The 12,583-nt window shown below is 40.8% G+C and overlaps 1 protein-coding gene across 1 annotated transcript in view; it reads left to right on the top strand.

Annotated features, from left to right (window-relative positions):
* TEX11 (testis expressed 11) overlaps nucleotides 1-11,925 on the top strand; it is a 285,049-nt gene extending 273,124 nt beyond the window's left edge. The window contains exons 28-29 of the mRNA XM_045571903.1: nucleotides 10,691-10,855; nucleotides 11,734-11,925. Coding sequence (XP_045427859.1) covers nucleotides 10,691-10,855; nucleotides 11,734-11,805 — 237 coding nt within the window. The 3' untranslated portion in view covers nucleotides 11,806-11,925. The remainder of the gene's footprint in view (nucleotides 1-10,690; nucleotides 10,856-11,733) is intronic.
* The last annotated feature ends 658 nt before the right edge of the window (nucleotides 11,926-12,583 follow it).

Below are 12,583 nucleotides of genomic sequence, written 5' to 3'. Positions count from 1 at the left end.
TGGCCTATTGAGCTGTTTAGATTTTTTCTGATTGAGTTTTGGGAGGTTACATTTTTCTAGGAATATGTCCATTTCCTCCAGGTTGTCCAGCTTGTTGGAATAGAGTTGTTCATAGTATTTTTTAACAATCCTTAGTACTTCGGTGGGGTCTGTTGTTATTTCACCTCTTTCATTTCTGATTCTGTTTATTTGGGTCCTCTCTCTTTGCTTCTTGGTGAGCCTGGCTAAAAGTTCATTAATCTTGTTTATCTTTTCAAAGAACCAGCTCTTGGTTTTGTTGATCTTTTGTACTGTCTTTTTTTGTCTCTATGTCATTTATCTCCACCCAGATCTTTATTATTTCCTTCCTTCTGCTTATACTGGGCTTTTCTTGTTGCTCTCTTTCTAAATCTTTGAGTTATAGGGTTAGAATCTAACGGTTAGATAATTTATTACCACTGTTTCTTTTTCTTTTGCAGTAGTCTTGTAGGGATATGAACTTCCCTCTCAAGACTGCTTTCACTGTGTCCCATAGATTTTGGATTGTTGTGTTTTCATTGTCATTTGTTGCCATGATGCTTTTTATTTATTCCTTGATTTCTCCGGTAACCCAGTCATTCTTTAATAGCATGCTCTTTATTCTGCATGTGTTTCATTTCTTTGGATTGTTTTATTGTAATTGATTTCCATTTTAATGCCACTGTGATCTGAGAAGATACTTGGTATGATTTCTATCACCTTGAATTTGAAGAGACGTTGCCTATGTCCCAGCATATGGTCTATCTTTGAAAATGACCCATGTGCACTTGAGAAGAATGTATATATATTATGTGACTTTGGGGTGAAATGTTCTGAAGATGTCAATTAATTCCATCTGGTCTAGTGAGTCATTTAGGATTGATGTTTCTTTCCTGATTTTTTGTTTAGAGGACTAGTCCAATGTTGATAGTGGGGTATTAAAGTCTCCTACTATGAGTGTATTGCTGTCAATCTCTCCCTTTATATCCTCCAGGAGTTTTGTTGTTGTTGTTGTTGTTGGTTTTTTGTTTTGTTTTGTTTTTTATCTATTTGGGTGCTGCTGTATTGTCTGTGTATACGTTTACCAAAGTTATTTCTTCTTGATGGATTGCTTCCTTTAGTATTATGGAGTGGCCTTCCTTATCTCTTGTTATGTCCTTACTTTTGAGGTCTAATTTTTCGGATATAAGTATTGCTACCCCAGATTTTTTTTTTCATTTCTATTCACTTGGAAAACCTTTTTCCATCCCTTCACCCTCAGTCTGTGTGCATGTTTTTTTTCTGAAGTGGGTTTCTCATAAACAGCAGATATATGTGTCTTGTTTTCTTTTTTCTTTTTTTTTTAAATATATATTTTATTGATTTTGTACAGAGAGGAAGGGAGAGAGACAGAGAGTTAGAAACATTGATGAGAGAGAGTCATCAATCAGCTGCCTCTTGCACACCCCCCACTGGGGATATGCCCGCAACCAAGGTACATTTCCTTGACCGGGATCAAACCCGGGACCCTTCAGTCCCCAAGCTGACGCTCTATCCATTGAGCCAAACCGGTCTCGGCTGTGTCTTGTTTTCTTATCCAATCCATTACCTTGTGTCTTTTTATTTGGGCATTTAATCCATTTACATTCAAAGTTATCATTGACAGGTACTTACCGTATTTTCCAGCGTATAAGACAACCCCCTAATTTTACAGTTAAAACATAGGTTTAGGCCTATATTCGCTGTATAAGACTACCCCCCACTTCAAAGAAAAGACTTACTTTGCCGTCAAGATCTGCAGGTAATTTTTGTGTAATTTTGGTCTTTTGCCCCCGGTTTTCGGTTGACTTTTTTTCATTTCAAAAGTCGTCTTATACACCGGAGAATATGGTATTTGTTGCCATTATTATTCTTTACCCTGTATTCCTTTTTTCCTTCCTATATTCTTTTTTACAGCAGACCCTTTAACATTTCTTGCATTGCTGGTTTGGTGGTGATAAATTCCCTTAGTCATTTTTTGTCAGTGAAGCTCCTGACATCACATTCAATTTTTATTCATAGCCTTTCTGGATACAGTATTCTTGGATTCAGACCCATCCTTTGCATGACTTTGTGTTTCATTCCATTCCCTTCTGGACTGATGAGTTTCTGTTGAGAAATCAGTTGCTAGTCTGATGGGGGTTCCTTTGTATGTAATTTTCTGTCTCTCTTTGGCCGCTTTTAAGATTCTTACTTTGTTTTTGGTGTTTGCCAATTTAATTATAATGTGCCATGGCATCAGTCTTTTGGGGTTCATTGTTCTTGGGACTCTGTGAGCTTCTTGGCTTTGTGTAGGTTTTTTCTTCCCTATATCAGGGAAGTTTTCTGTCATTATTTCTTTAAACAGAGTTTCTATTCCTTGCTAAGTTCTCTCTCCTTCTGGGATCCCTGTTATCCCTATTATGTTTTGTTTCATGTTGTCCCACAGTTCTCTTAGGATCTCCTGCTTTTTAAATATTTGTTTCTAGAAGCTGTTCTAATTGAGTTTTTTTTTTCCACCTTGTCTTCTAGCTCACCAATGCAGTCCTCTGCTTCTTCTAGTCTACTCTTGATGCTTTCTATTGAGTTCTTTACTGCACCGATGTCATTTTTCATTTATTCTTTTTCCTTTTCCATTTCCTCTTGGTTCTTATTCATATTGTCGAATTTGTCTTCCATTCTTTTCATCCACCTTATGACCATTTCTGTGAATTCTTTCTCTAACATGTTGTTAGCCTCTATTTCATTTATTTCCTTTTCTGGTGATGCCTGCTTTTCTTTCATATGCGGGCTGTTTCTCTCTATCCCCATGGTCTCTCTTTGAATGTCTAGTTATGTAGTTCTCTCCCTACTTATCCCAGGCAAAATTCGACCTTTCTGTGGTGGAGTGTAGACCTCCTCTGTAATTGTGTGTTTGTACCAATTGAGGACCAGTATTCTGGGGCTCACAGCTGTTTGGTGGTCACCGCCCCATAATTTTTAATCTTTACCTTTTTTTTTCTTCTTCCTCTTCTTAGAGAATACACTTCAGAAATTCATATAATACTGGTTTGGTGGTAATGAACTCTTTCAGCTTTTTCTTATCTGTGAAGCTCTTTATCTGACCTTCATTTCTAAATGATAGCTTTGCTGGGTAGATTAATCTTGGTTGTAAGTTCTTGCTATTCATCACTTTGAATATTCCTTGCCACCACCTTTTGGCCTGCATAGTTTCTGTTGAGAAATCAATTTATGGTCATATGGGTACTACCTTGTAGGTAAATAACTGTTTTTCTCTTGTACTTGTATATTCTCTGTATTATGCCCTTGGCATTTTAATTATGTTGTGTCTTGCTGTGGTCCTCTTTGGATTCCTCTTGTTTGGGGTTGTCTGTGCTTTCTGGACTTGTAAGTCTATTTCTTTCACCAGGTAGGGGAAGTTTTCTGTCATTATTTCTTCAAATAAGTTTTCAATATCTTCCTTTCTCTTTCTTCTGGCACCCTCATAATTCAGATGTTGGTACATTTGTAGTTGTCCCAGTGGCTCTTTACACTACCTTCCTTTTTTTTTTTTTTTTTTTCCTCTTCTGGTTGGGTTATTTTTGTTTCCTCATGTTTTAAATCTTTGGCTTGATTGTTGGGATCCTCTAGTCTGCTCTTGGATCCCTGTGTATTATTCTTTATTTCAATCAGTGTATGCTTAATTTCTGATTGGTCTTTTTTCATATCCTTGAGGGTCTCACTAAATTTCTTGGAGGTTTCTATAAGATTCTTGAGCAACCTTATAACCATGGTTTTGAACTCTATATCCAGTTGTTTGATTTCCTCCATTTCTTTCATTTGTTACTTGTTTCTTTGTCTCTGCATTTTGGCTGCTTCCCTGTGGGGTTTTTTTTTTTTTTTTTTTTTTTTTTTTCTGTATTGGGTAGCTGTTAAGTCTCCTTGAGTTGATAGAATGATCTTGTGTGGTAGGTTTCCTATAGGACTCAGTGTCTCAGCCTCCCTAGTCACCTCAGGTGCAATCTCTTGGTGCACCCCTTTGTGGGCTGTGTGCACAGTTGTTGTAGTTAAGCCTTGATTGCTGATATCAGTAGGAGGAATTGACCTCCAGGCTAATTGACTGTGATGACCAGCTTTATCTACACTGGAAGGTTTGTTGCACAGGAGATACTCTTATGGGGCAAGACTTGCTTCAGTGGTGTTTTGGTGCTCACTGATTCTACCCCTTGAGTGTGTCTCTTATAGTTGTGAAGATCTGTAATCCGGTGTGGTCTCATACTGACTACTGGATACACTGGGTCTTGCATCTCCAAGGAGGTACAAGGTCAGCCACTGTCTGAGGCCGCCCAGCAGGAGCTACAGAGACATCTGCAGATTATTCCTCTTTGTATGGGGTTTGGAAGTGCCCACACGAGGCTCAGCTGTGAAGCAAGGCAGGCTTCTGCTGCCAGGCCTTGGGCCTTCTTTTGGAAGCTCTGGGACTCTCTGACCCAGCTGCAGTTTGACAGGTTTTATGCAGAGAAAGGTCAATCCATTCATATGCAAAAGCCGATGCACATAGCTTGTGGGGGGTTGTATATTGGGTGGGGCGGGGTCTCTGGGAATCACCATGGCAGAGCACACAGCAATGGCTCCCAGTCAGCCCTGCATTGGAGAGGTCCCCAGGTCTCTGCGTCCTGAACCCCCATGCAGGAACAATGATCACTGTGAGCACCTCAGAGAGGAAGCCGCCTTCATGTTCCTGTCCTGATGCCAGACAGTCTAGTTTCTCCCCGTATGTGTCTGGGACCCCCAGTGTCTCACCCGGAACTGGAGTTCAGTGCAAGCGGGAGCTTGTATCTCTCTTCCCAATTAAAAGAGCAACATATCCATGTGCCAACACTTTCTGTGCCTCCGCATCTCTTACCAGTCTTAATGCTCTTTCTGCACCTCTCTAATTGTGGAACTTCTACTCAGCCAGCTTTCTGGGTGGTGGTTGTTCTGCCTTTCAGTTGTAATTTTGATGTGGTTGTTAGAGGCAGCAAGTATAGGTGTTTATCTATGTTGTCATCTTGGTTCTTCTGAGCCAGTTGCTCTTAAACACCAAAATCTTGAATGTGGCCCACAAGGCCTTGGATGCCTGTCTGAGCTCATCTTCAGCTACTCTTTCCCTTACTCTTTGCACTGTTAGCCACACTATCCTATCTAATAAAAGAGTAATATTCAAATTAACCATCACACCCACCAGCCAATCAGAGCGAGTATCCAAATTAACCTCAACCAAGATGGCTATGGACACAGAGAGCAGGAGGGAGACTTGGGTATCCCTGGCAATGGAGGAAGCCAAGCTTTCCACACACCCTGGCAGGCCCAGGCTTCCACTCAAGGGTACAAAGTTTTAATTATAGAAGGTAAATAAATTCCAACAGAAATGACAGCAGCCATGGAACTGGAAGAGCAGAAGGCTAGGGTTTCCCCAGGTGATGGAGGAAGCCAATTTTCTGCAGCCCTGGCTGGCTCAGGCCTTCACTCCAGGCTACAAAATTTCAATTATAGAAGATATATAAATTCCAACAGAAATGGCTGCCGCCACAGAGCAGGCAGGAAGCTTGGCTCAGCTTCAAGTTACAAAGTTTCAATTGTAGAAGATAAATAAATTCCTGATACCAGGACCTCTGCTTGGGTCACCAGGGAGTGTGGCTGGCCTGCAAACCACCACAGGCCCCTCACCCAGGCCACCCCATTCCCCAAGGGAACCCCCACCCTGATCTGGGACACCCTTCAGGGAAAACCAGCCAGCCCCCACCCATGCACCAGGCCTCTATCCTATCTAATAAAAGAGTAATATGCAGATTGACCATCACTCCAACACACCATATGGCTGACCCCATGTGGTCAAAGATCCTGCCATTATGTGGACACGAGATGCCACCACAAGATGGCCAGCAGGGGAGGGCAGTTGGGACGCACCAAGCCTGCAAGGGAGGTCTGTTGAGAGGGACCAGGCCTGAAAAGGAGGGCAGTTGGGGGCGATCAGCCCTGCAGGGGAGGGCAGTTAGGGGTGACAAGGCCTGTAGGGGAGGGCAGTGGAGTCAAACAGGCTGGCAGAGAGCAGTTAGGGGCAATCAGGAAGGCAGGCAGGCAAACAGTTGGGAGCCAGCAGTACTGAATTGTGAGAGAGATGTCCAACTGCCTGTTTAGGCCTATCCCACTGGAATCGTGTCTAAACGGGCAGTTGGACATCCCTCGAGGGGTCCCAGATTGGATAGGGTGCAGGCTGGGCTGAGGGACACCCCCACGCCCGTGCACGAATTACATGCACCAGGCCTCTAGTACTCTAGAAGGTCATTAATTACCACCTTCTAGACAAATTTAATGGCCTCTTTCTTTTCCCTTGCCTTCATTATTGACCACTGCCTCCTTATTGAAATTATTTCTTACTTTTTCCTTTATTTTCTCATCATGCTGGGTGTCTTTTTCCTCTTACTGCCAAACTATGAATGTTTCCAATATTCTTTTTTTTTGTTTGTTTGTTTGTTTGTTTCCAATATTCTTTGGTCTTTAGCTCTCTACATTCTATACTCTGTCCTTTAAGTAAATCAATTGGCATCAACCATTAACTGAGTTCCAGTCCATATCTGTAAACAGCCTAGGTGATATCTCCAAAGTTAACTCTATCCCAAAATGATTAAAATAAAACTTATTAGTATCTTGATCCTGTATCCCCAGAAACACTTCTTTCCCTTTCTTCTTTCAGTGCCATCAGCAGTCTCTCAGCTATTCTATGTACTTTAGAACCATTTTCAATGGTCCTAGCTTATAGTACCTATATCAAGTAAGTTACCAGGTTCTATCATTTCTTACATGTTTCCATTTCCATTGCCACTATTTTAGTTGACCCTCATCACTTCATCCTTAGACTCTTAGAACCCAATTTAAACAAATCTTGCTGTCTGTGTTTTCTTTCACTCACGTCTGTTCTAAACACCACTGGCATTTCAATCTTATTAAAGCTCCAATTTCATCATATCACTTCCCTTCTCATAAAGTTTCGGTGACTTTTAATTACCAGCAGAAGAAATTCTGAGATCTGTGGCTTATGATGAAAAATCCCTTACATTCCAGGCCAACATTTCAAAATTATGTTCTACAAGATGTTAGTAAAAATCTGCATATCCTGGATTAAACGAAGTTATATAGTTTCTTTACTGTAAAACTTCCTAAAACTTTTAATTATTATAACTATTGTGCATTATAGTGCTCCAAAAACGTTTATATAGAATTCAGTATTTCCAAACCATATTTGACATAATTATTATGACCATCTATTAACATTTTTTTAATACTAATGTTCTAAGAAAAAGCATTTAGGAAATACTGAGGTAGCCCCCTCCTACATTTCTAGTCTCATTTCCCATTAATTTATTTACATAAATTGTCTGTGTAAGCCAAATAATTATTAGTCTCCCTGAGATATGCTCACTCTCAAGCACAATCCAAGTTTTTATTTATTCTGTTTTGCCAATATGGAATACCCTTCTCTTTCTGATATCTATATATTTGTAATTTTATTTACATAATTCATATATCTTAAAATTCACAATTTCAAAGTATACAATTCCATTGTTTAGAATATTCACAAAATTATACAACTATCACCAGTGCCTAACTCCAGAATATTTTCATCAACCCAAAAAGAAACCCCATAACTATTAGCAGTCATTCCCCATTACCCCTTTCCCAGACCATGGCAACCACCAATCTGCTTTCTATCTCTATTTGCCTATTCTGGACATTTCATATAACCCTTGTATATCTAGATCCTACTCATATACCCTAAGACTATATTTGTTTGTTCAGTCTTTTTTTATTATTATTATTCATTCAGTTAAAATCACAACATTGTTAGACACTGCCAGGCTGTGAATATGTAAAATAGATGATACTTTGCCTTGAAGAAACTCCCAGCCTAGTAGAAGAGATAGATAACACCGTGTTATAAGTGCTGTTGTAGTGCTGTGAACAAAGTGCCATAGGAACAAATTGGTATAGATAATAACTTGTGGAGAATCAAGGAAAGCTTCACCAAATAGTTGCATTTGACCAGATATCGATTAATTCATTCATTCGTTGATTTATTCATCCAGCAAACATCTATTGTGCCCCTATCATGTATCAGGCACAGTGTTGGATTCTGAGTATACAAAGATGAACAAGACAAATTCCTAAGCCTCAAGGATATCAACAGTCTTCAGGAGATAAATTATATAAATAGTTTCAAACAACCTGATAAGTTGTATTAGAATAATTTAATACTTGGTATGGTAACAGAGAGATAGGAGTTACTAACTCTTTGTGAATTTGAAGATAAAATAAAAGTTTACCAAGTGGACAAGGGGTTGGCATTTCAAGCAGAGAAACTAGACGTCTGACTGTGCCAGCCTAAGCATTCACTGAAAGAGAATGCTTAATGCCTATGTTGCTCTGACTAACCCTTAGTTATTATATAAATCTTGTGTAGTCTCTTTAGATGACGATACCTTGTCTCCCCAAAGGCACTATGTGTCCTTTAGAATAAGAGCTTTATCTTGTCCCTCTTGGCATCCTCATTTTCATAGTGTTTTATGCATTGTGATTTTTAAAAATCCTCATCCAAGGATATGTTTTTAGTCATTTTTGGAGAGAGAGGCAGGGAGATAGAGAGAAACTTCAACTGGTTGCCTCCTGTACATGCCCAACTGGGGATCAAACCCTTAACGTGGGTTTGTGCCTAACAGAATTGAACCCATTACCTTTCAGACACTCCAACCAACTGGGCCACACTGGCCAGGACCATAGTACAATAATTATTTTATAGATCCAAACTAGTGAATTATAGCTGAGACAACATTATTCACATTCTCAATATCATTGACAGCTGTTTCCCCTTCCAACAACATGAGACCTAGTTTGTAGATGAAGAGCTTTAACATGGAATGAGCACATGGGTGCTCTCTTTGTAGTTCATCTCCTGTACAAGAACTGAGAAAGTTGCTCCCTAAGACTAATCCTCTTCACTATTGCAAAATCTTATACTCATCCATGTTAAACACACTCATAGGGAAAAGGGACCATCTTAGAAATGTACCCTTTGTTCATAGCCAGGTAGATCTTATCAACACTAAATATTAATATTTATTTTTAATTACATTTAGTTGATGTTAAGTAAAAACAGATTACCCTCCATAACCAATTTTTGCCTTAAAGGCAAGAACTGAGTTTTCCTGGAAAAGGAATTCTGTCTCAAGACTTTCACATAGAAGTCCTGCCTAAGTTTCCAGCCTGCTGGACTGCCACACAGATTTCAGACTCAAGATTGCAACATCAACTCTTACCTGAATTTATAGCCTGTTGGCCTACCCTACAGATTTCAAACTTGCCAGTCCCCATAATTGTGCGAGCCAGTTTATTAAAATCAATATCTCTTCCTCCTTCCTTCCCTCACTTAATAGATTCAATAAAACTGCTTTTTGACAACCTTCTCTGAAAATTAGAGGATTACAGGTAGGAATTAATGAAATGATTGACTGAGGACAGAACCAAGAGAAGTCCCAAACAAAATACATATTTTTCTCCTGCTTAAGGGAGACCAGGACTCACTCCAGGATGTCCTAATTGCTTCTTTGGTTTATGTCACTTCATGATGTCTTGATCTGGAGTATTCTACAGCTGACAAAGCTTCAAAGTGCTCTTCTGCTCTCCGGGCACACACGATGTCAGCAGAGCACCCATTATTATTTTTAAAATATATTTTTCATTTATTTCAGAGAGAGAGGGAGAGGGAGAGAGAGATAGAAACATCAGTGATGAGAGAAAATCATTGATCAGCTGCCTCCTGCATGCCCCCAACTGGGGATCAAGCCCATAACCCAGCATGACCCCCTGACTAGAATCTAACCTGGAACCTTTCAGTCTGCAGACTGACACTGTAGCCACTGAGCCAAACTGGCTAGGGCAAGTACCCGTCCTATCTAATAAAATAGTAATATGCAAATTGACCATCATTCCAACACACAAGATGGCTGCCCCATGTGGTCAAAGATGGCTGCCCCCATGTAGACACAAGATGGCTGACACAGATGGCCAGCAGAGGAGGGCAGTTGGGAGGGACCAGGCCTGCAAGGGAGGGCAGTTGGGGGCGATCAAGCCTGCAGGGGAGGGCAGTTAGGGATGACCAGGATGGCAGAGGAGGGAAGTTGGGGGCAACTGAGCCTGCAGGGAAGGGCAGTTGAAGGGGACCCAGGCCTGCAGGGGATAGCAATTGGTGGGGACCAGGCCTGCAGGGGAGGGCAGTTATGGGGTGACCAAGCCTGCAGGGGAAGGCAGTTAGGGGCAAACAGGCTGGCAGGGGGAAAGTTAGACATCAATCAGGCTGGCTGGGGAGTGGTTAAGGGGTGATCAGGCTGGCAGGCAGAAGCGGTTAGGGGCAATCAGGAAGGCAGGCAGGCGAGCAGTTGGGAGCCAGCAATCCTGAATTATGAGAGGGATGTCCAACTGCCCGTTTAGGCCTGATCCTACTAGTCGGACATCCCTTGAGGGGTCCCAGATTGGATAGGGTGCAGGCTGGGCTGAGGGACACACACACCTGTGCATGAATTTTGTGTACAGGGCCTCTAGTTATTTAATAGCAATGGATGCAGCACTGATATAGTCAGTGCTACAATTATTGTGATGGTATACCCACTGTTCTTGGATTTAGGAAGGCTACCCAGAAACGGAGATTCTCTGGCTAATGATGATGTCCTGGAATATTGGAATATATATGTATGGCAAGAGAAAGTATGTATCTGCTGAAAAATGGTGTGGCCTGTCATTGCGTTTTCTTGACCACCTTGGCTCCCTCAAGAGAATCTATGAAACTCAGGTGAGGAGGAAGAAGCTAGAGGTGGATGGCAGGACTCATGGCAGAGAGGTTCTGTCTGGGCTCTCAGTAAGATTCAATGCTACTTTCCTTGGCCAGGAAAGGTTCTTGATCATCGTACCTTTTGGTGGTTCCATAGTACTGCAAGAGTTAGAGGATGGTAAACAGTAATTTCTTAGAGTGAAAACCAGGAAGGATGGTGAACAAGGGGAAACTTAGGGATAGCAAATGAAATCTAATTAAAAGGAATACCAAGAGTGGGCTATGGATAGGTGCATCACTGTCAGTGCTAGTGCATGCAGGGAAGTACTGGCCTCTGAACAAAGACTGTTTAAAAAGGTATTTTCTCCAGGAACTATTCTGAGTTGCAGACTTCTAGGCCATTAAACTAACCAGGAGAGGCTTTAGTAGAGAAAAAGTCTTGTTACCAAATAAGAGCAAAGGATCATTTATGCTTTAGGTTTCTTCTCCCTTATATAATAATAGCTGTCTGTCCCTAGAAAATGGGCCTAGTATGAATAGGGTCCCTCTTCCCCAAGAGTGTACTATATTTTCTTTCCAATATGGCTCAGGTTACAGGGGTGGGTAATGTCCAGCCCGCAGGCCACATAAGGCCCACAAAAATCATTTGTTCTGGCCCTACCAAGGCAACTGCAGGTGGGACTTGAAATCCAATAAATCTAGGAGCTTTTTTTCCTAGCAACATAAATTTATATTAAATGAATTATATTAACAAAGGATGTTATAAATATCCAATGGTCCTTGGTAGGATAAAGGTTCCCCACCCCTGAGTTAGAGTATCATGACATCACTATGGCATGGGGAAGCTTTCTTACATATCCTTTCCCCTCAAGAAATCTATTTGCTATTCTGTTTTCCAGATAAATAGTCTCTATAGTGAGCTGGTAGAAGCATTACATAAAAACAAGGATTCAGTTTTTTATGAAGAGTGATAACTGCTGGAATAAGCCATATGAGTAGGCCAGCTGACAGCAACTGAGAGAAGATGCATGGTCCTGACACTTTGAATATCTAAATTATTGTTAAACTTTATCTTACATTTTTGTATCTGATTTCTCAGGCTCTATTTTCATGTGGCTAAATAACATGTTCTAAAATAAAAGCATTTTGACTCTTACCACTGTGACCAGCTTATTTCTGAGGGCAAATGAATTTTCCAAAGTGCTAAGAATTATATATTGAAGTAGTCCATGTGAGAGCAAGATGATTCATGTCCCATATGAACAAAAAGAGAATATCCATCCCATTCTAACACAGGTTGTCTTTTATTCCAGAAGTGCTCAAATTCCCAGTACCAGAAGATAACAAGGAACCACAGGCTTTTCATAAGAAGGATCTTCATGGTCCTTGGGCTCAGTGTTAATTGGATTCATGAAATCTCTCTATGACATGCTTAAGCATTGATTGTCCAGTCTCTATGAGAACATGTCCTATGGGAACTCACAAGATTGCTCTATATACTGTTTTGCTGTCCTATTGGCAAAAAGCCCTTTCTCATACTGAACAGAAGTTTGTCTCCCTGTGACAAGTCTGCTTTCTCTGTCCCAGATGCTTGTTGGAGAACTGAAGACAGTGTCATGCCCCTCAACTGTTCCTCGTACAATGTAGTTACCTCACCTTCCAAGAGCTAAATCCTGTGTTCCAGTGAGGTCTGATCCACACAGTGTTCACACAGCCTCATTCTGGCTAGATTTGCATTGTAAGATCACA

Source organism: Pipistrellus kuhlii, unplaced genomic scaffold (assembly GCF_014108245.1).
Source record: "Pipistrellus kuhlii isolate mPipKuh1 unplaced genomic scaffold, mPipKuh1.p scaffold_m20_p_40, whole genome shotgun sequence".
NCBI classification, from domain to species: domain Eukaryota; kingdom Metazoa; phylum Chordata; class Mammalia; order Chiroptera; family Vespertilionidae; genus Pipistrellus; species Pipistrellus kuhlii.
The sequence above is the reverse complement of the archived record's forward strand: the minus strand, read 5'-3'. Positions and strand labels throughout refer to the sequence as shown.